We start from the raw sequence: 22,973 nt of genomic DNA, 5'->3' as shown, positions 1-22,973 counted from the left end.
AGTAGTCTGGAATCGGAAGTAACAGCCCAGTCAGGTTGAGGAGGGTGCCTTATTGCAGGGGAAGAGGAGGGCTGGCATGAGGAAACAGAATCCTAGAGTGTAAAGATGCTCTTGCATGGGTGTGGCCCGGCATACGGTGAAAAAAAAAAACAAGCAGAGTGAGGTACTTAGGAAAGAAGATGCCATGTGAGATTGGTTACAAACAAGGGATTGATCAAATAAGTAGATACCTGAAAGATAATGGGAACCTGTTTCTCATTGTCAGAAAGGGGACTACAAATAAGGATAGAATGAAAACTAGAGTGAATGCTTATGATACCGAATTTTAATTGGAGGCATTGGTATGAATTGTTTTCAATATATATAATTAGACAAATAAATACAGATCTAAAACTGGGGGGGGGTGCACCTGGGTGGCTCAGTTGGTTAAACACCCGACTTCGGCTCAGGTCACGATCTCATGGTTCATGGGTTCCCACATCAGGCTCTGTGCTGACAGCTTGGAGCCTGGAGCCTGCTTCAGATTCTGTGTCTCCCTCTCTCTCTCTGCCCCTCCCCAATCACATTCTGTCTGTCTCTCTCAAAAATAAATAAATGTTAAAAACAAAATTTTAATGTGTGTGTGTGTCATTATACAAAGATATATTCCCTATCTCTATCAACTCAGATCTTAGAATTAGTGACACCTCAATAGCAACAAACATATCTAACGCCAAGATCCTGTATTCTAAATATAATTTTTGGGGCGCCTGGGTGGCGCAGTCGGTTAAGCGTCCGACTTCAGCCAGGTCACGATCTTGCGGTCCGTGAGTTCGAGCCCCGCGTCAGACTCTGGGCTGATGGCTCAGAGCCTGGAGCCTGTTTCTGATTCTGTGTCTCCCTCTCTCTCTGCCCCTCCCCCGTTCATGCTCTGTCTCTCTCTGTCCCAAAAATAAATAAACATTGAAAAAAAAATTTAAATATAATTTTTTCCACTAAAAGTAACCAAGGCTTGTTAGAGAAAAGGTTGATTCCAGGGCTGGGGCAAGAAAAGTACACAAAGAGGCTGAAATGTCTTGTTGTATGAGAAAGAATGATGGGAACGTGTCAAAAGGGGAAAAAAACAGCTTGAAGATTGCCCTATTAGCCAAACTGGGTGCAGTCTGTGTGTCAAAATACAGTGACAGTAACAGACCCACTGACTAACACAGAATACCACAAGCACACACACAACACACACACATGTGAATCAACTGGAAGTTTAAAGTATGATAAGGAATAGTGTAATAATATAGTCTCAAAGTAGCTCCGCACAAAATGTTTATTACTTACAAAGGGAAAGGAGTGCAGAGCCTGAGCGGACATCACCTTAATCAAGTGATCAAAGAGGACATCATCATTAATGGGCCAAATAAGAATCCTATGCCACCTGACAGAGATCAGTGAACAGGCCACAGCATCACTTGAGCAATATTCCTGTCAAAGACTGATAACTTAAATCTAACCCTAAAGAAAAACCAAACAAGTTGGTATTGGAGGTGTACTACACAATAACTTGCCTCTAGGGTGTAATGGTCATGAGAGTCACGGAAAGATTAAAGAACTGCTCCAGACTGAAGAAGACATGTAACTAGATGCTGTCAACAACATTATAAAACACTGGCAAAATTTGAATGGTGTCTGAGCATTAGATGAGAGTCATGTTTCAATGATAATGTATGCATATTGCTAGTTGTATTATGGCTACGTAGAAGAGTTTCCTTGTTTGCGAGAAACATGCACCATCAAGGAGTCATGAGTATAAGGATTGCAAGGTACTTTCCAATGGTTCAAGGGAAAAAAAAAAAGATTTTTGAGCTGTACTTGCAACTTATCTTTAAGTCTGTCAAATCAAGATTTTAAAAATTCCAAATTTAAGAGCACAGGACATTTCACATCGTAAGTATTCCCTGCTTGGAACTTCTCGGTGGCTCTCGCGGCGACTAGAATAAAACCCAAGACCTAAGTTTTCTTACCCTGCTTTTTCAGTCCTCATTTCCAGACATTGCTATATTCCAGCTACACTAGCTATGACTATGCTCCTGGAACATGCAGGGCTCATTCCCATTTCAGAGCTTTGCATGGATTCTTCTTCTTGGAACACTAGTGCCCAGATCTTGGAAGGATTGGTCCTTATCAGCATCTAGCTGTCCTTTCAATGTTACCTTTCAGAAAGGCCTTCTCTTCTCTTCCTTGTGTCTCTATCACATCACCCAGTTTTATTCTCTTCATAATTTATTAAGTTATTTATTATTAAATAAGCTAAATTTATTTAATTTGTTTATTAAACTATCGAAATCATTTATTATTTTTTCTTTTATTTTCAGTATCCCTCAATTAGACCATAATTACCTTTAGGATAAGGGGCTTTGTCAGTCTGTCACTGCAATTTCCCCACAGCCAAGTGCTTGGACAGGGAGGCAGCTAGTAACTCTCGGCTGATTGGCAATCTAGTCCTTGATTTTCTCATCTATAACATGGGAATAAACTACTACCTACCTTATCGTGTTGTACATTGAATAATACATGCAAATGATTAGCACAGTGCCTGGCACACAATAGGTACCATATAGATGTGAAATATACTTACACAAGGGAAAACACCAATTTGGATCTAGAACCTCTTTGAAAGTCCAGTAAGTATCTCCTCCTAAATTTACTGCCCTGTTGTCTATGATTGAATAGCGAGAAGATGCTTACTTTTCAAAGCCTAGAAATATAACAAATCAAAATGCACTTAATTTAGTGATAACAGCACTGCGCTGGAAGAAAAAACTACTGGTTCTATTCTTTGTAGAAATATATATATATATTTTATTTTCAGAAGTGCCATTTAAATGATTCATACTTTGAATAATATGCTTTATGATACCATTATATATTCCCTAGCATATTATTCTTTTATACTTTCTTCCTCTAACTTACCAAAATTTTTACTGACACAAGCTCTAGATTTACAAACATTAATTCATCTTCAAAACAATTTTCTTCAAAGTAAGCATTATTTCTGCATGTTCATGGATAAAGAATAATTAATGTCTGATTAAGGTCACAAGTTAAGTAAAAGTGAATCAAAGCCCTCTCCAGGCTTCAGACTCCCAGTGTGTTATTGCTCTAAGCATAATCAAATATTTATTGAGTGCCCAGGCAGGGCCGGGAGTGAAAGAGATATGTAAGACAGACCCTTAGGACACATTTCTTATTAACAAAAAACCTAAATTAAAAGGAAATTGAATCTACTTTGAGTCTCTATATGGGACAGCTGTTTAAACTATTATATCTATGGTGGGCAGAACTCCACAAACAAAACCACAAACCCACAAGGGCACCATAAGTAGAATTTCTTAAATCCTGAGAAGAGATGACTAGAATTTTAAATCACTTCTCTTACTTATCCATTTGTTTCTTTTTCTGTTGCGGTTAAGACAGTGGGGGGAAACATGTTCCTGGAGAAAGACACAGAGCTAACAATCTTCCTTTAGAAAATCATCCACAACAATGTTACACTGCCTCTGTTTTTCTACAGTCTTCCATTGTCTCTACCCTCCTTCCACCCTCACCCACCACAAACATACACAAGCCTTATTCATCAAGACTGTAAGTTTATGTGTTCTTTTTTCAAATAAGTAAACATTAATATGCAATACATTCCTTAAGCGAATTTCATAGGTAAAAATTCTGGAAATAATACAAGTTTTTCACTTCACCTCCAAGTATCTCCTAATTTTCTGAGTAACAGTTAACGTGAGTCAGTGATTAAGTTTGTATTCACAACAGACATGCTGGTGTTTGTGGATCCCCCCCCCCCCAAAAAATAACTAAAAATGTTTTTTTTTGGTTGCATATATATTATAAAAATGTGTTGATTTTTGAGGTGATTTGAAATACTTTACCTCTAGTCCTTATTTATTAATACGCTTCTCATCTGTGCCATATTAGATTTGAGATGGTTTCAAAATGTTTTCTCTACAACTAGCTTAAACACAGTAAGAAGATAAAGGCATTAGTATAAAGGGAAAATAAGAGTAGGGAAAAACCATGGTAAAGCCTGGGTAAGGTTGACACACAAAACGCACAGTTACTTGCTAGAGAGAAGTGGATCTGAATTGGGGCTGTCAATAGCCTATGGCAAAAAGTGGGATGGGATCAGGTATAAAACCCAAGATGTGTATATGCTGAAAACAAGCTAATGGCTGAGGAGAAATTAGATCCTCTTTTGCTGATGCTGAGACATAAATGAAACTTTTCTCAAGAATCCTCATAAATAAAGAATAAAATGTAGTTAGTGCTATTGACATTTATCATAAAGGATTTGTGGTTCTTCTTAGAATGTTCCTCGTTATAAATAAATGGCATAACATCAGGTATAGGTTAGTTAAAATAATTCTATGGAGTCCAAAACACAACTTGTTGATAGTCTGTACAAATTTAGATACATTTTAAAGTATCTATTCAATTACCTAGAGTGACTAGGTGGGGACAGTGAGAGCAGTCACTTTTTAGCCCAAGCTAATTGCTGCCTCTTTAAAAAAAAATTTTTTTTTTACTATTTATTTTTTAAGAGACAGAGAGACAGAGCATGAGCAAGGGAGGGGGAGGGGTAGAGAGAGAGGGAGACACAGAATCTGAAGCAGGGTCCAGGCTCTGAGCTATCAGCACAGAGCCCGAGGAGGGGCTCGAACTCACAAACTGCGAGATCATGACCTGAGCCGAAGTCAGACACTTAACCCACTGAGCCACCCAGGTGCCTTCCATATACATATACACATGTATATATGTGTATATATATGTGTGTGTGTGTATATATATGTACATATATGTACATGTGTATATATGTATATATGTGTGTGTGTATATATATATATATATATATATATATATTACATTGTGAAGGTCTAAGAAGCAAAATTATAGCTACCACTTACACTTTGATCTAGAAGAACAAAACACACAATGTCTACTTGAAAGAAAGTTCTTCTAATATTGCTTATAAAAATATTTACAATCTAACACTAATTAGGCACTGGGCTAAGAGTTTTCAGATGCAGATTTAAGAACACTCCAGGGAAGATATTCCCCACAACTGTTATAGTTGAGGAAATTAAGGCAAGGAGAGTGTAAGTAACTTGCCTAAAATGACACAGGCACACAGCGTGTGGGTGAAATCACATGAAACTCTGCAACCAGGTTTAAGAAGACCTCATATTAAATACTTTGCAGAGACAGCTCTACTTAAAAGTGGCAGGAGCATAAAAACAAATGACAGAGGGGAAAAGCAGTAGTATGGCAGAATTTCTAATGGAGATCCTAGGCTCAACAGACTCTTATTGATAGGGTAGACACGCCGTTTTACCATTGAATTAAATATCCATTAGCATCCTTTACAAGTTTATATAAATAGGAGTACATGTTTCTCCCCCACCCCCCTCAAACCAATGATGCCCTGAATGAGAGGCCTGCCAATGAAGGTACAGAGGGAGAGGAATGCTAGGTACTGCCTGGTACTTTGTTCTGGGAGGAGAGGCTGCTGAGGGCCTTCTTGATTACATAGCCTCACCTATTCTCCCATCCCTAACTTCCACCCAGCTGCGGTATACTACTCCAACATGTCCCACACTGTATATTTGTGGCACATGCTTATTAGTTGTTTACCCAGAATCAATGCTGCACTCCTCTTCTTACTACCTGAAAGGGCCCCAATTTTTTCAGGTACTTGCATCAGTAGGCATACTGTTGCTTATCTAAGTCAGTTCTGATGGCTACATTCCCACTCCAAGTAACTGACTTGATCATGGATTTTTCACAACTCTGGCCAGGAAGAAATGAGGACAAGTCTGTTGGATGCCTTCTAGAATAAATTATAAAATGAATACACAAGAAAAAAGTCCCTTTTCCTTCCAATGGACAGTGTCGTGTCTTTTACCACTGGAGGAGTGTGGTATGTGTACATTTGTGTTCCTGCATGTATGGGAGAGACACACGCATAGAGGCAAACAGCCAAAAAAGAAGGACAGAGAGGAAATGAGATGCTAAGAAATGAGGCATATAGAAAGGAATAAATTTGTAAAAAGGTCAGGGAAGAGAGGTAAGACAATAAATATCCGAAATAGGGAGAGGTGACCTCCGCTCCGCTCCCACCACAAAAAACAAAGTTATGTCAATACTGTCATCTCCTAGAAGCTTAGAGGAAAGTCAATCTTTCTCTGTGCAGCATTTAGTACACTATCAAGAACATCTGAAAATTAATAGCCACTATTTGGGGATAAGAGTAAAATACCGGTTCAAAAATAGCAAGTCATACAGAGCAAGGACCAGCTTGAATAAATTTGGTATCTGTTTGCATCTACTGAATGTGGCTATATGCAAATGCAGATCATAATGATCTTATGAAAATGCATTTTTTTTGCTCACATAAATATACTGCTAAACAGCTATGCCATTATATCTAGATCCAACTTTCAGATTCAATGCACATATTGCTAAATGTCAAATGTATTCATATTCATTTATATTTGAATGCTGCTTTGAGTGGAAAACTATAAATCATCCATTCAAAAATAAAAACAAAAATAAAATGGAAATGCAGCATTATTTAGCACCACAGATGAACCCTTATTTATCTTGCAGTTAAGCAGTGAAGTGAATAAGCATTTTCAAACAGAAGCTCTGACTCTGAAATCTTAATAACTAAACTGCAAAAACCACAAGTTCCTCCAAATATCTGAGTTGTCCTCATTATCTCGGTTATTGCTGTACTTTTATCTCCATAGTCAAAATTCTCTTACTTTGACTGAACAATATGTATTTCATTGAGTATCTTCTGTATTGGAGCACATAATACAACTTTCGATTTCTCTTGAAATATTTTGTTAGCTATACTTATCTTAATTATTCTCCATCGGGCTGTTTTTATAAATGCCTCATAAATGGAGAAGTGGTTAAAAAAAAATTGAATGACCCTAAATAAATCTGTTGAGTTCATCTTGTTGGCTCCATCATTTACCACCAGCCAAAGCTAGATAAATTCCCTTTCCTTCTCCTCACCAGCTATTCCTTCTCCGGTTTTTAATACTGGAATATGCCAAGGCTCAATCCCACTAAGTCCTGGGACCTCTTTTTTCCCCACCCATTAGCGACTTCAACAAATCTCATGCTTTAAATACTATCGGCTAACATCTGCCAAATACGTATCTCCAGCTGAATCCCTGCCTTGGCCTCTGGATTTTTATAGGGATTTTTCTATGCACCTCCTTATTCAAAATCTCCACTTGGGTATCTCATAGGCACATCAATCTTAAATGTCCAAATCTGATTTCTTCATCTTCTCCACTAAACCTGTCCCTTCTAAAGTCTTCCTTGTTTCAATTAATGCCAATTCTTACCTTCCAACTACTCAGTCCCAAAACCTTGGTATCATCCTTAGGTGCTCAGAATCCACAGTTCTCCAAATAGCAAAGAGCTCTACCTTGAGAATGTACTTAGAATCTGACCACTTCACACCATTTTCACCCTGGTCCAAGCTATCATGTGTCACTGGGATTGTAAGAGCTGGTCTCCAGCTGGGGTGTTCTCCTATCCCATGCACACACCACATATACGTTATGTCCTATCTTTCCTGAGCACAGTAAGTGTTTTATAGCTTATGTCTGAATGTGTTACTCCTCAGTTCAGTCGTCTTCCTATTTCACTGAGACCAAACTTCATGATCTGACCCCTCTGACCTCATTTCCTCCAACTCTTTCACTTGCTCATTCTATTCCAGTAACACTAGTCTCCAGGCTTTTCCTGAAACGTGCAAGCATATTTATACTTTGCACTTATTGACTCTGCCTGAAATGCTCTTCTCCCAGATATTCATATGGTTCAACATCTCACCTCTTTCAGGTTTTACTTAATCAACTTCTTGGTAGTAACTTTCCTGACCCCCAATATTAAATTGCACTATTCCCAAACACTCCCTCTTCTCCACACTTATCACTACAAGACAGTCAACTTAAATTTTAATTAATTAGTTATTTACAATTGTCTCCATCCACTAGAATGCGGGCCTGTTTTCTTGACTGCTATATCCCCAATGCTTGCAATGGTGTCTCTCTTACAGTAGATACTCAACCACATTTGTGGGTAGCTTTCATTGAGTATCTCTATCTTAAAGTTCATCTTATCATGACATAAAGTTGTAGATCTCTAATTTTTTTCTCCCTTTTATATGCTATAATTTAGTCTATAGAGCCATTATTTGCCCTAATTTTTTTTTTTTCATTTTTTAAGTAATCTCTCTATCCAATGTGGGGGTTCAAACTCACGACCCTGAGATCAAGGGTTTCGTACTCTACCTACTGAGCCAGCCAGGCATCCTTGCCCTCCCTGCAAGCTAGCAATGTGAAGAGTCACTAACAACTTGAAACACTGGCTTCCCTTCCTTCTTAAGTGCGACAGATTCGATCTTTCACCTATATTTCTCTCAAATTTATTCTCACTGCAACTCCACTACTACCTCGTCAGTCCAGGCTCTCACTGGATCCACACTGCCCAAAGGATAAAGTCCATATTCCTCCTGCTGACAAATAGCAAGTCTCTCTTCCTATCTGACTATGCCCTTCTTTTACAGCCACATCTCATCTCCCCTGTATCTGTTCTCTATATATCAGCCTAGTTTTCTCATTTTGGCATGCTTTTTGAGCTTTTACTACTTTTCATAATACCAAGTCTGCATGAAATATGTTCCTTGCTCTCCAAGGAACAATGCTGAAGTCATTTTACAGGAGCCATCTCAAATATAACTTCTATAAAGTCATCAAAATAACAACAGCTAACAACCACTGAGTGCTTACTATGATTTAAATGATTTACTTCCATTGTATCATTTAATCCTTAAACAAAATCTAATTAGAAAGGTACTACTAATTTCCCCAAATTATACATGATAAAATAAGGCTACAAGAAGGTAGGAAACATGTTGTAGGTCACAGACTTAATAATCAGATGAGCTAGGATTGGATCCTAGGTCTAATTCCAAAGCCTAAATGTCAAAAATCTAAATGAACAGCTGAATCGACCTTCGAATAGGTATTCTGAAAGTCTTTACTGAGTTTAGGTCATTTTGCAACCATTAATTTTATTTGTGCGAGATAAGAACTACAAACCACAAACTCTGGGGTGCCTGGGTGGATCAGTCGGTTAAGCGTCCAACTTTAGATTTCGGTTCAGGTCATGATCTCATGGTTTGTGAGTTCAAGCCCTACATCAGGCTCCACGGTGGCAATGTGGAGGCTGCTTGGGATTCTCTCTCTCTCTCTGCCCCTCTGCAGCTAACTCTCTCTCTCTCTCTCTCAACGTAAATAAATAAACTTAAAAAAAACAAAAACTCATAAACTGTAAGCTGTCACTTTACAACTACCCAGAAAATGAATAAAATAATTCACTCTAAAACACTGTTTCGGTTTGCAAGAAAACACATCATTTTTGTGGGTATGTTTTTGTGATAAGAAAGAGTAACAGTAATACCATTATTGTCAATTTACAGCATTTACAAAATTACAGGCAGGGTAAAAGACCAGAACCCTATTTTTGTATGCCACAAAGCCCACATAGAAGTCACCTGGTATGTCCAAAAGGACCTCTGGAATGTTACATCACTACTAATTTACTCTCCTAGTTTTTGCCCTCCTTGGTAAAACTTCATTTCACTGACCTTTTCATTGTGAGTTGCTTTGCTGGGTATGCATATAGCATCCCACCCAAAGGTGACTTTGAGGGAGCCTCTAAAGGCAACCCTGGCAGGTCTCCATAGAAATGGCCCCAGGGTTGTCTCCAAAGTGGCCCTGCTTGAGTTGCCATGGTAAACAACCAGGCTAGATTGCTATATTCAGTTCTTTGCCAGGGTCGCCATGGTGACTGCAAAGGATGGCTCCTTGGAAGGACCTCACAAGGGGCGCGTTTCCATGGTGACCCTATCCTGCATATTTCTAAGCAACTTCCCTTTGGTTGTTCTGTGACCAATCATGGCAGGTTCATTTTGAGAGTAACCCTGGAAGGTTTCTCCCAAAGATACCATCATAACACACAGGGATTTGGAAGTGAGGCCTGTAAACAAACTGCTTGAAAATGTAAATGGTACCATTCATAAATCATTAAATTAGTCCTTATATGTTTTAGGAAGGATCTGTTTTGATGGCTAACAACAACAACAAAAAAAACATTTGTAACGTCTGTTAAATGTGCCTGTTTCAAATCTTCATTTAAAATATCTTACAGAATATAATGCAGATAATTAAAGTTTCAAAGTTCCCCAATCTTACAACATAGCGGATAACTAGGTAAAAAATACTTTATAGTGGATATGACACATACACATAAAATGAAATCATAAATACAGATGGATCATTAGGTTATAATGAGATATCAAGGAAATTTTTATAGAGCAAAAGACAAAATATTTGCAAGTCAAATGAAAAAAAAATGTGTTTTTTTAGTTGAGTTGGGAAAGCCTAGCCATATTTGGGCCCAAGCTATTTTTTCCTGTATTTTTGTGGTTGGAACCATCTCAACTACTCTTCCTTTCAATTTAAAATATGAATATAAACCATTCTGAACAGATGCTTGATTTTTAAGCCATTTAACTATTCTCCTGAAACTTTAAAATACTGTACTTTTTCTAGTATTTAGTCAAGGGCAAATTTTATCTAATTGCTAATTTCAGTATCTTTAAAAATTACTTAACAAATAAAAAGAATCCACAGTTCAAAAGATACAATTATAATTTCTGCACATGTGCCCACTTTTTGTTCTTGCCAAGTGACTCTTTAAATTTACACACACACACACACACACCTTATTGTGAAGAAAAGGTTAACCTTGGTTTTCCTCTTTTTTCTCCTAATCTTGAGTACTAGCTCCATTGGCTCTACATTTTCCATTATTTATTTTCTCTCTCAGATGCCATTCTCCTACTCTGTCCGCTACAGCCCACCACTGCCCATTCACATTCCACTCAGGACAATGAACTTGAGTTTGAAAAACAAAAATAGTCTAGAAAAACAAGGATATTCATAGTCCCTTCTTAGTGAAGTCTCAGTGTTCTACACAAAGTCTGAATTTGTAGAGACTTCTTGCTTTAAGCCTTCAGTGTATTTTTGTGAATCAGAGTAGTCACTGCCATTTTCATTCATTCATTTATTCACTAAATATTGATTGATTGATTGATTACCAAGTATAAGGCACTGTTTTAGGGGCTGAGAGCACTTCAGGGAACAAATAAAAAAATTCCTGGCTTTAAGCTGCATACATAATGGACTGGGGGAAAGAGAAAGAAAGACAATACAAAGAAAACCAGTAAGTATGAAATCTTATCTTCTGTTAGAAAATGATTAAAGTAAGGGAGAAAATTAAAACAGAGAAGAGGGAGGCTGAGTCCCAAGCCAGGCTGGGATGGGGGCTAGGATACTACAGACAAATGGGTGGTTTCAAGAACTCCCCACTCACCTGCCATACGCACACTCAATATCATACTCATTACTGACAAAATCCTTAAATTAAAGATAAAAAGAGTAAGAAGGTCTGCTTCATACAGAACTCAGGAGAAGTTAATCAAAGTAATACTCAATTTTCCCCACATGTATACTTGCTCTCTGGGAGGCAGCAGGCTCTGAGGATGGCAAGTGATACCACCACCTCCAATCCAACTTCTGCTTCAAGAACTATACGAACTTGGGCAAGTTACTCTACCTTGAAAGCCTCTTTCTCAATTTTAAAGTGAGAAAAATAATTCCAAGCTGAAAGTAGTACCCTGAAGAGACGCAAAGACCATAAAATATAAACACTAAAATACTGTGGGTGATAATATAATGTCTGGAATTTACATGGGAACATTTCAGAAAAAAAAAGGTGAGGAAAGAGAAAGATGAAGAAAGTTGGACAACATTTTGGACATTAATGATGCCCAGTGATGGGTACACAAGTTCATCATATCACTTTTTATGTTTGAAATTTTCCATTAAAATGTATTGCAAGGAAAGGATAAAACTTGAAATCAAAGACACTTCCTCCATAAAGGTTTTTAAAATAACTAGAAAAAAGTGTATAGGAACACCGACCTACTTTATATAACCGTTTGCTTATAAAATGAGCAAAAAGCGGATTTATTTCCTGAGTGCTCACTAACCTTCTGGAAAACTACTAGGCGCTTTCCATACCTTCTTATAATATTCTAATTTAAAAAAATTAACTTCATACTTTACTTATCATAAGAGACAATGTAAGACAGGCAGAAAAGCATCATTGTTAAACTTGTAGATTCACTGGGTATTCAATGTAGAATTTGTTTTCTAGAAGAAAGTTTAGTATCATCTACTGAATCCTTAAAAGCAAGCACACAATGGACCTTTACACAGCTAATAAACATTTTAGAAAATGAATTCTATATGAGTGTATCAAGACACTTAAAAACTTACCAGATCAGTATCTGCCTTTTTATAGGTCAAAGCTTCCACTTTGGAATCCAGTTCTGCTTGTATTTGGTCTCTCCTTTTCATAACACCCTTCATATCAAAACACAGGGATGGAATAAGTTGTACTTTGGTTTATAATATTTTTATGAAGAAATATACATTTTAGAATATAAGTGGCATCGCTCCCCAACTCATCAGTCATTTGGGGATATAATGACAAACAAATTTGTTTAATCTCTAAAAGTTAAACTGAAAGCAAGTGTGTAAGAGAATTTTCTTCATAAACTTTTTATGAGTTTTCCCAATGCACATTTTACTGGAGCACTCTAGACATATACAGTTCTTCAAAAAGAGAAAAAAAGAAAACAAATAATCAATCAAAAAATCAGTGGGAACACTGAAAATATATACTATGGTGTAATCTGGTGGCAGTTGAGAGGTCACACGGGCCTCTCACCTAAAGTGTCTATAATAATTTGCAGCACACTTATTCGATTCCAAAGACATGGTTAATTAAAGAGTTTTTAATTACAGTGGGGAATCAGAAAACTGACGTGTGAACTCACATTTTGCGATTTTATTTTAGCTTAAAATATATAAATATTAGTCAATTAGTCAAGCTTTTGATGAGAAATTATAGCCTCTTCTCTGAGAAGAGTTCCATCCTGTTTTCTCAAATAACCATGAATTCACGTTTCGGTATCCTTAAACTTTAAAACACCCTTGTGAAGGAATTTGAGTGCAGATTTCACCTTCATCTTTTATAATGTTTGCCAGCATTTTACAATGTGTTTCCCCTGGTGACTCATTTTTCTCCCAAGACCTGCTACTTAGGCTTTATAGACACAATGACTCTTTTTATTTGTACTCATCTTTCACAGGTTTTCAAAATATTAGTTGAAATCATAAAATTGTGATAATGAACACAAGAGGCCTAAAGAGCTTAAGGAAAAAGTTAAGCTAACTCCAGGTAAGTAACAAATTCAAACAGAAAGGGTGAAAGTACAGCATATATGAGAAAAGCCTTTATGAGGCATAGGTCTTTCAGGTGTTTTCAGGGGAAGGGGAGAACCTACCAACAAATCAGTTAAATGGAGGCAAGATAATCTGACAGAGTATGTGGGAACTGAGAGGCAAAGGATAAAAAGCATCCTCAAAATTACTCAGTCTAGTTTTGTGCCTGGCGGAATTACTCCTAAAACACTCAAAAGAGATAAGCTTTTCTCCTGTGTTCAAAGAAATCAATAGAAAATTCAGGTAATTACTACATATCTTTTATATTTATTTCAGTGTTTCATTACCATTAATATCAGGAACCCCTTCCTATCTCTAACCCAAATGACACATACTACAATTTAGTCTCATTTATTTAAGGTCTGTTTTCATAAATACGAAGTACTGTGATTCACATAGGTAGAAATATTTTAAGTAAGAGTTTGCTTCAGAAGACAACTAGTAAGATTACACAAGTTTAATCATTTTGTCAAGGTCTATACTTCATCATTTTAGCTCACATTGAAGAAAACATTCCAATATAAAACACAGCCAGAACTGCAATATAAATTGCTACTGATTATGCTTTAGGAGTCTACAAAGTAATATAATCAAATGAGAACCTATAAAATAATTCTTCTGGTTGCTATTATAATTTTTCCACACCTTTAATGATATATGACTTAAATTACATAATTTTCATCTTGACATAATAAAGAGAAAAACACATCTAATTAAGGGAGAAGAATATACTATTTTTAATTATACAAATCAGATCTCTTTCAACAACCACACAAGGGGGCTATCAATAATGAAGTAAAACAATGAAATGTAGCCAAGGAAATTGATGGAGACAAGGAGGAGACTCCTCAGCAGTGAAATGTTAGAGGCCTTTGGGAAGCAAGAAGTGTTTGTTTATAGAAGACCCTAATAAAGTCAAGTAACAGCAGCAACATGAAATATCTACAAAATATTTAATGACTGTGAAAGAAAAACCTAACCGTGAGAAAGAGGCAGATCTCATGCTGAAAGGCTAAGAGAGCTTTTCTTACCAAGACAGAAGCAAAATTAAAAAAAAAAAAAAAAAATCCCCAAACCAAGAGTACATGAAAACAGACACGGCTCCAAATATAAATAGCAGAAGAAATGGACTATATCTGAATGCAAGTGGGCTCCTTCTCCCATTGCCACACTAAAACACAACAACCCTGAGGGTATCAGTTTGTGCAAGGTGCTGTGAGCAGAACATAATACAGGATGAAATACATTAACTTTGCAGATAGCATTGCTAAATCCCAAATATCTGGAAACCTTAACTTGAACTGAGGAGGTTAAATACAAAACTTTGATATAAGAGGAATAAAAGCCTTTGCAAATAGTGAAATAAAACATTTTAACTTGAAGGATTTCTTTTTAGAAGCATCCAGAAGACAGAACAAACATCAAAATCCTACTCAAGTACTTTGTACATAATGATAGTAAATACATTGCTAAATCAAATGTACCTAGAAGGGGTAAAAGAACTCTTTCATGAAAAGAAATCTCTAAAGCACTAAAAATTTTTTAAGTAAAATTTTAAAGGCTCGGAAAAATGAATCATATTCTCTATATAAATCTTGACTGAAGATGTTTCAAATCTAGTGTAATGTACATTATTGTGGCTATTGAGTATTCCTGTCTTTTATTAACATATACTTCTACTTGTCATATCATTCACATAGTGAACTAGTATTTATTGAGCATCTATATGCAAAGCATTCTGCAGGATGGGAAAATAGTGGTGAAAAAAACTGAAATAGAAACTACCTTTATAAAGCTTATAATCAGGTCAGGGACTAAGGTAAAAGTATAAGGTGTTCTTACCATTAACATTTCACTATAAAGCACATACTCATGTACTACAGGAAGCAGGGCCTCTGAGAGTCCAGACATCCGTTTTTCAGTGGCCTTAGAGCATTTGTCAATGCAGCTGGCAATCCCTTTCAGAGTATCAACCAGATCTTCTTCTGACGCTGACCACAGAATATGAATTGGGCCATATTCTTTCATTTCATCAGAATATTCTAAAAACAAAAATTAAGCTCCTCAATTTACAGAAGTTTTAAAAATCTGTGAATTATAGACAGTAAGAAAAGACCTTATTTTTCTTATCGTGCATATGTTCTTCTAAATGAACATAAGAAGATGGCTATCAACTTTCATTAAATTGGCAGCAATTCCAATCCACTCAGGTCAGTCCTTGAATGACTACTGTCTATGTGTAACCAGCAATAGCATCCTTTTTCATTCTCTAAAGTATCCTGGCTTGGAAGACAGATTATACGATCACCATATCTATCATGGAACTCTGCCTACCAAATAAACTACACCTGAGTGTCTCATAGGCAACATTACCTAAACAAGCTTGTCTTCTTTCTCCCCTTCTCCTGATTACATATCCTACCTAAGAGTAATTGTTTCCAGTGATCTCAAAGCAAAAATGGGTATCATCCTATACTCATGCCTGCACAGAGCCAATCACCAGTTTCAATATTTCTTTTTTTTTTTTTCAACGTTTATTTATTTTTGGGACAGAGAGAGACAGAGCATGAACGGGGGAGGGGCAGAGAGAGAGGGAGACACAGAATCGGAAACAGGCTCCAGGCTCTGAGCCATCAGCCCAGAGCCTGACGCGGGGCTCGAACCCACAGACCGCGAGATCGTGACCTGGCTGAAGTCGGACGCTTAACCGACTGCGCCACCCGGGCGCCCCAACCAGTTTCAATATTTCTTAATACTTATCTATCTATCCATCTGTCTATCCATCCATTCATCCCTCTATTTTTCTACCTATCTACCTATCTATCCTTATTTCCACTGTCATCAGCTCATCAGCGTCTGTAATGTACACTTCTGTAAGGGACTTATAACTATTCTTCCTCTTTCAATTTTTGTCACAGTATATAACACTGAAGCTTCTTAGCTAAATTAGAAAGTCCGTACATTGTCTCTCTGGGTCCAACTCTTGAGATTCTTCCCCCAAAATAGTTCAATTCAGGCCATGATAATTACTCATTCATAACTATCTCATGATTTCTCCTCATTTAAACATTACACATACCCCTTTGCCTTGCCCTTTACCATTTCTACCATTTGACAAACTACTTCTAATCCTCTAAATACTAGCACAAATACTAGTAAATACTACTACAAATAAATTCCTTCGGATTCTGTTCCAAAACATTGTATATGCTTTGTCCCCAATGAACCGATCATAATTTTACACTTCTATTAAAGCCTATCATAATTTTATACTTGTATTATCCCATTCTATTATAATTGCTTGCATAAATCATATGCTCCTAGGCCATATGCTCCTTAAAACAGGGGCTGGGTCTCATTTTCTTTTATCTCAAAGCCTGATACAGAATGTGTTCAATAAATATTTTTGTATTAGTGAATGAACAACAAAAGACTATTCAATGCTTGATAAGCCATTAATTCAAAAATTTGTATTTCATTTCAAAATCTGAATATTTTTACACTTTTGCGTTTATAATATCATCCTTCTTTTTTTTTAAGTTTATTTATTTTGAGAGAGAGAGAGAGAAGGAGAGAGAACACATGCATGTGCAGGGGGAAGAACAGAGAGAGAGGGCAAGAATCCCAAGCAGGTTCTGTGCTGTCAATGCAGAGTCCAACACAGGACTTGATCCCAAAAACCATGAGATCATTACCTAAGCTGAAGTAAAGAGTCAGACACTTAACCAACTGAGCCACCCAGGCACCCTGATATGCTATCATCTTTCAAAGATGGCTTTTTATGGTAGAGAATGTAGAAGTAGTGAATATTTTTTCTCTAACATCCATCAAATACGATGAAATTCTCTCTGTATTTAATCATCTTACTACTCATTAGAGTTAGTTGATATCTGGCATATTCCTCTAAATTAAACTATTAAAATGTCAAAAGTTTGTATGATCAAATAAACTGAAATAGATTAAAAAAATTTAAGACACTGGAAATATCAGTTGTTACCAAATAAAGGTATCAGATTTAATAATCACTAGAGCCTTTCCAACTACACCCACCTAATCTAGGCCTATCCTTTGTTTTAAATAATGGCCACACTACACTAGCATTTCTAGAAAAGAAAAATGTTCTCCCTTATCTCATTTTCTCAATTTGTGTATACATAAGTGTGTACCATTGAACCTTTGTAACATACATTCATTCATTTGTTTGTTTATTTAAAGTTTATTTATTTTGAGAGGCAGAGTACGAGCAGGGAAGGGGCACAGAGAGAGGGAGAGACAGAACGCCAAGCAGGCTCTGTGCTGTCAGCACAGAGCCCGATGTGGAGCTCAATCCCATGAAACGATGAGATCATGACCTGAGCTGAGATCAAGAGTTGGATGCTTAATCAGTTGAACCACCCAGGTGCCCCTGCAATATTTATTTTTCCATAGAGAGCTTTTATAAAATTCTAAACTGTGCTTACACAGCTCTCTGATTACATTTGTATGCAAACACTTACTGAGTTGCACTGTAATTTGTCTATTAATATATGTCTCCCCAACTAGACTCTGAGCTCAAGGACAGGTACCAACTTACTCCTCCTTTAATCTCCAGCACAGAGAAGCAGTACAGCATGTGGTCAGTACAAATGTGACAAATAAACTGGGGAGCACAAGATATAACAAGATCAAAGAAAAACCTTGAAAAAAATTTTTAAATAGAAACCACTAGTTATGATCACCATACTTTCATGATTTGAATATGAATGAAATATCCTATATAGCTTAGGCTCCCAAGCTACAAAATAAAACATTCCATCATCTTCAAAGGAATCTCACAAGTGGGCTTCACACTCAAAAAACAGAAATCCCTCCAGTTTGGGTCAGTGGCAATCATGCCCTGAAAATCAGAACTCAAATTTACAAAGTCTATCATCAAATCCACTTTTCCTTCTGAGCATTTCACAAACATTAGAGTATACCGAAGATTTTAAAACTATTTCTTTGCACCAGCAAATGTAAAGCAGCATACTGATGTTCTACAAAACTTGTAGGTCTCAAGAGTTTCCAGGAGCTTCTCTGAATTGCTATTCCACTTAACTATGCATCAAGAATATTCTTAACAGAATTGGAATTGTGGAATACAGTTAAAACAATTAGCCTCTTGAGATTAAAAAAAAAAAAAAAAGACAAATGATAAATAACTAGGGTGGACCAGTAAGTCCTAAAAGAAATTATTAAACTATATTCAGTCACCACAATGACATCACCAAGTGTCAATGGATGGAAAAAAAAAAAAAAAAAACATAGAGGGAAATGTACATTCAGCTATGACAACTTTTTCTATATTTCTTTTAACAACCAATCACTAATGATAAAGCAAATTTTCCTACCACCAAATCATACGTTCATTCCTTTTTTTCAATCATTGAACAGCTTTTGTTGAGCACCTACTATGTGCTAAGCACTATCTAGATACTAAAAATAAAACAAATCTTTTCCCTTCTTTTCCTCATAGAATTTACTATTTAATAGGGGACATAGAAAATTAAAAAAAAAATAAGTCATCGGGGCGCCTGGGTGGCTCAGTCGGTTAAGCGTCCGACTTCAGCCCGGGTCACCATCTTGCGGTCCGTGAGTTCGAGCCCCGCGTCAGGCTCTGGGCTGATGGCTCAGAGCCTGGAGCCTGCTTCCGATTCTGTGTCTCCCTCTCTCTCTACCCCTCCCCCGGTTCATGCTCTGTCTCTCTCTGTCCCAAAAATAAATAAACGTTAAAAAAAAAAAAAAAATAAGTCATCAATATAGAGACTTAAAGTAGTTCATCTCTAAAACCAATTTATATTAGGAAGTATATTCTTTGACTTGGCCACCTAGTTCTAATGTAGTTAAATGCAATTAGAAAATTAGCAGAAAGTCATCATGGAATTGGAAAAAAAATCATCATGGAATAAAGTCTAACTTCCTTTTTTTTAAGGTTATTATCATGTTGCTATTATATTTTTAAATGTTTATTTAATTTTGAGAGAGAAAGAGCACAAGTGGGGGAAGAGCAGAGAGAGAGAGAGGAAGACATAGAACCTGAAGCAGGCTCCAGGCTCTGAGTTATCAGCGCAGAGCCTGAAGGGGGCTTGAACTCACAAACTGTGATCATGACCTGAACAGAAGTCGGATGCTTAACTGACTGAGCCACGCAGGCGCCCCTGAAGTCTAACTTCTAAAGTAAAATAAAAATAAGAAAATTGAAAAAAGGAAATGGTGACATAAAATAGGAAGAAGGACCTAATTTCCAATATATAAATTTCTCTGCCACGCTTGGACAGGTGTAATATAGAGTACTTTTTCCAAAAAAATCACGGAAAATGTGGAAACCCTAGTTTCTGATATATCACTTCTTTGATTTTAAGCTATGATCCACATTGTACATTTAAGACCAACTTCATACAACTACAAAATCTTAAGCTCAGGGCTTACTTTGCCATTATTACTTATAAATGGGAACAAGAACAGCTAATAATTGATTAAAACAAATGGGGACTGGCCATGACTACCTTCAAAATCATATAGAAATAAAAAATTTTCTCAATATATCTGGGTATAAGCCACACATGAAGGTGAAATTCTATCTTAATGTTATGTGATACCTCATGTAAGGAGCTTGGAAACCACTACTCAGTCTGAACAAGTAAAATGCTGAATAGACTGAAAAATGAACAACTTTTCTTGGATCTGCAAAACAGGGGAGGACACAGGAAAAACCACTGCCCTCACGACTGGGAAGACAGATGAATACAAGGAATTGTGGGTTACTGGGCACACACTAAAGAGCAGAAACCACCTCTCACCACCCACTGCTGGGGTAGGGAGACTGGAACTGTGATTGATGAACTGCTGGAGGCTCAGTGTAGACAACTTTAAGAGTTAAAAGCCCCAGGGGGAACCCAGTCATGGGGTCAATATTGTGAGATTTACCCCCAGAAGCTCAACTAGGTTCACTGTAAATATTGAATAAAAACTACTCCTGCTTCTTGCAGAGGAGAATTTTGAAATAGCCAGAGCACTCTGCTCTTCTTAACAAAGGCCTGCCCTCAGAGGAAAATAGTTAACCAGAGCCTAACCTGCTCAGGTATCGTCAGAGACTAACTTAGAGAAAGGCAAATACTCAAGTCCAGCCGACTCTGGCCACTCTGGCCCAAGTAAGCAAGGAGAGAAAACTGAGAAACTCTTGTGAAGTTCACAGTCCAGAGGCACAGGCTCACTAAAAGACTGAGACCTGATCACAAAACTGTACAACGCTTCAGGAATAAAAGTTTTTTCTATATTTAGATCGACATAAGTTTTCTATATTTAAAACTATAGAACGCTTCTCCTCCCCCACACCTTACCACATTACTAAAGTCCTGTTTACAGCAGTTCCTTTTACCCAGTATCACGTCTGGTTATTAAGAAAAAATTCCTAATAAAAGGCAAAAGAGACAATTTAAAGAGACAGAGCAAACATCAGAATCAGACATGGCAGGGGTGTTGAAATGGTGAGACAAGGACTTAAAAGCAATGATGATTAATGTGCTGAGGGCTCTAATGGACAAAGTAAACATCACACAAAAACAGATGGGGACTGTAAGCAGAGAGATGGAAACTTCAAGAAAGAACCAAAAAGAAATGCTAACTTAACATTGCTTTACTACACCAGCAAATGTGAAGATCGGTCAGAAATTGAACAACTTGGTAATCACATTCTAGTTATTCTACATACCCCTTTCTTCCTTGTAAATTCTCTGAGATATTTTGTCTATCAAATTTATTTTCTGGCTAAAAACTTCAATAAAGTTATTCATTTCCATGAACTCTTCTGGGCGGCTTTTTACTCCTCTCATTGACAGTGCAACAGCTCTGACTGTCTGCCCCATCCTGCTGAGTAATCCAGGCCCTTGTTTCTTGTGAGAAGAGAGCTCCTAGAAACAAACAAACAAACAAACAATTAAATATTTGTGGTGAAGCAATATTCCCAACAAAAGGAAATGTAATTGGAAGGATAAAGATGATAAAAATGTTTCATAGACTTTTTTTCATGTAGTTTGAAGCAGGTGAATTTTATTGGGGTACAGTTCTTCCTCTATCTCCTTGATACTATTCCTTTTCAAAGTAGTCGTGTAAAACATGTGCGCAGCTTTCCTCTCAGCATGGATCTTTAAAAGAATAAGGTTTAACAGCAGGAATTGTGCTTAAGGAGATATTGGGGAAGATGAGAGGACAATATGAGATGCAATCTATATTTTATAGCAGGGATTTAATAGAAAATGGTTGAGAGAAGATCTCTTAGGGTCTAAACTGCTCCCTGAAAAAAAAAGGAAAATTTTATTAATTCTTTAGTTATAATAATAGCTAGCATATATTGAGAGCTTCTAGGCACTACACACACACACACACACACACACACACACACACACACACACACACACACGTAAACTCACCATAACACTTTGAGGTAGGTTCTACTATGATCCTCATTTTACAGAAGAAAATACAAGCACAGCAAGGTTAAGGAGATTGCTCAAAGTCCAGGCGAAATTAAGTTATGGACAAGGATTGATCTGATTCCAGAGGCTTCACTGCTAAGCACTAGCCAGCTCTGTCTTCTTAATGTCACTATAAAAGTTTGTAAATAGATACTCCCTGACCATAACTCTCCAACCGAGTGAAGTAGGTAAACTGTGACACTACCTCCACTGGCTGGCTGGCTGTAGAGAAAGATTTTTAATAATATATGTAATAGCTCTTTCATAGTTAATCTGGGAGGGAGGAGTATAGATGAGCAAAATAGAAGAACCACTATAAAAGGATACACCACACAAAAGTAACCCTTTAGAAGTACAGCGTATTAAAAAAGAACACCAAGAAGAAGACCACATGACTCTGGTGATGGTTATAGCACTCGCTGAAATATAGGTTTGGGATCAAATGAAAGGTTACTCACAAGAAACAAAAAAAAAAGAATCTATAAATAATAATGCCGACTACCAAATCCACAGATAAAAATATTATATATTATTTATCCAAATATTAAATAATATATTATCTTTCTCCAGATTTACTTTCCTACAGGTCTTACACAAAATAATACATATAAAGTAAACTTGTTTATTTCCTAGGCAGCATGATTTTATGTGTATATAATAACAGATGTCACCCTTGACCAGGTAACACATCTATCCAGGAGTGCTACAGCATCACTTGATAGAGTAAACATTATCAGAGAGAGCATAAGTCACAACTGGCAAGCTATTACTGAGAACTGACTATAGAGAATGCTTCCAGCAGCTTCTAAGGTTCTGGAGTCAGGCCACAAATTCATTTCACATAAGTCTCAAAGGACTTCCAAATAGCAGTACTATTTGTCAAGATTGAGATGAACCACTTTCTAGCTTCTATCACTTTGGCAACAACTGAGAGATACAAAACTCAACATGAGTCAGTAATCATTTAATACTGACCATGTTTCCTATCCATTTTCTTTCT

General features: G+C 36.9%; 1 protein-coding gene across 6 annotated transcripts in view; it reads right to left on the bottom strand.

Moving 5' to 3' along the window:
• The window catches only part of SNX7 (sorting nexin 7), a 243,129-nt gene that overhangs the window by 186,143 nt on the left and 34,013 nt on the right, over positions 1-22,973 (bottom strand). For all 6 annotated transcript variants that reach the window (XM_086717644.1, XM_086717646.1, XM_086717647.1 and 3 more), the window contains exons 5-7: positions 21,211-21,409; positions 15,324-15,523; positions 12,471-12,557 (exon numbers count right to left, since the gene is read on the bottom strand). In XM_086717644.1, coding sequence (XP_086573770.1) covers positions 12,471-12,557; positions 15,324-15,523; positions 21,211-21,409 — 486 coding nt within the window. The remainder of the gene's footprint in view (positions 1-12,470; positions 12,558-15,323; positions 15,524-21,210; positions 21,410-22,973) is intronic.

The sequence above is a fragment of the Puma concolor genome, chromosome C1, assembly GCF_028749965.1.
Source record: "Puma concolor isolate L17-30 chromosome C1, mPumCon1.1.hap2, whole genome shotgun sequence".
In the NCBI taxonomy this organism is placed as follows: domain Eukaryota; kingdom Metazoa; phylum Chordata; class Mammalia; order Carnivora; family Felidae; genus Puma; species Puma concolor.
Note: the sequence above shows the minus strand (reverse complement) of the source record. Positions and strands in the feature narration are given on the sequence as shown.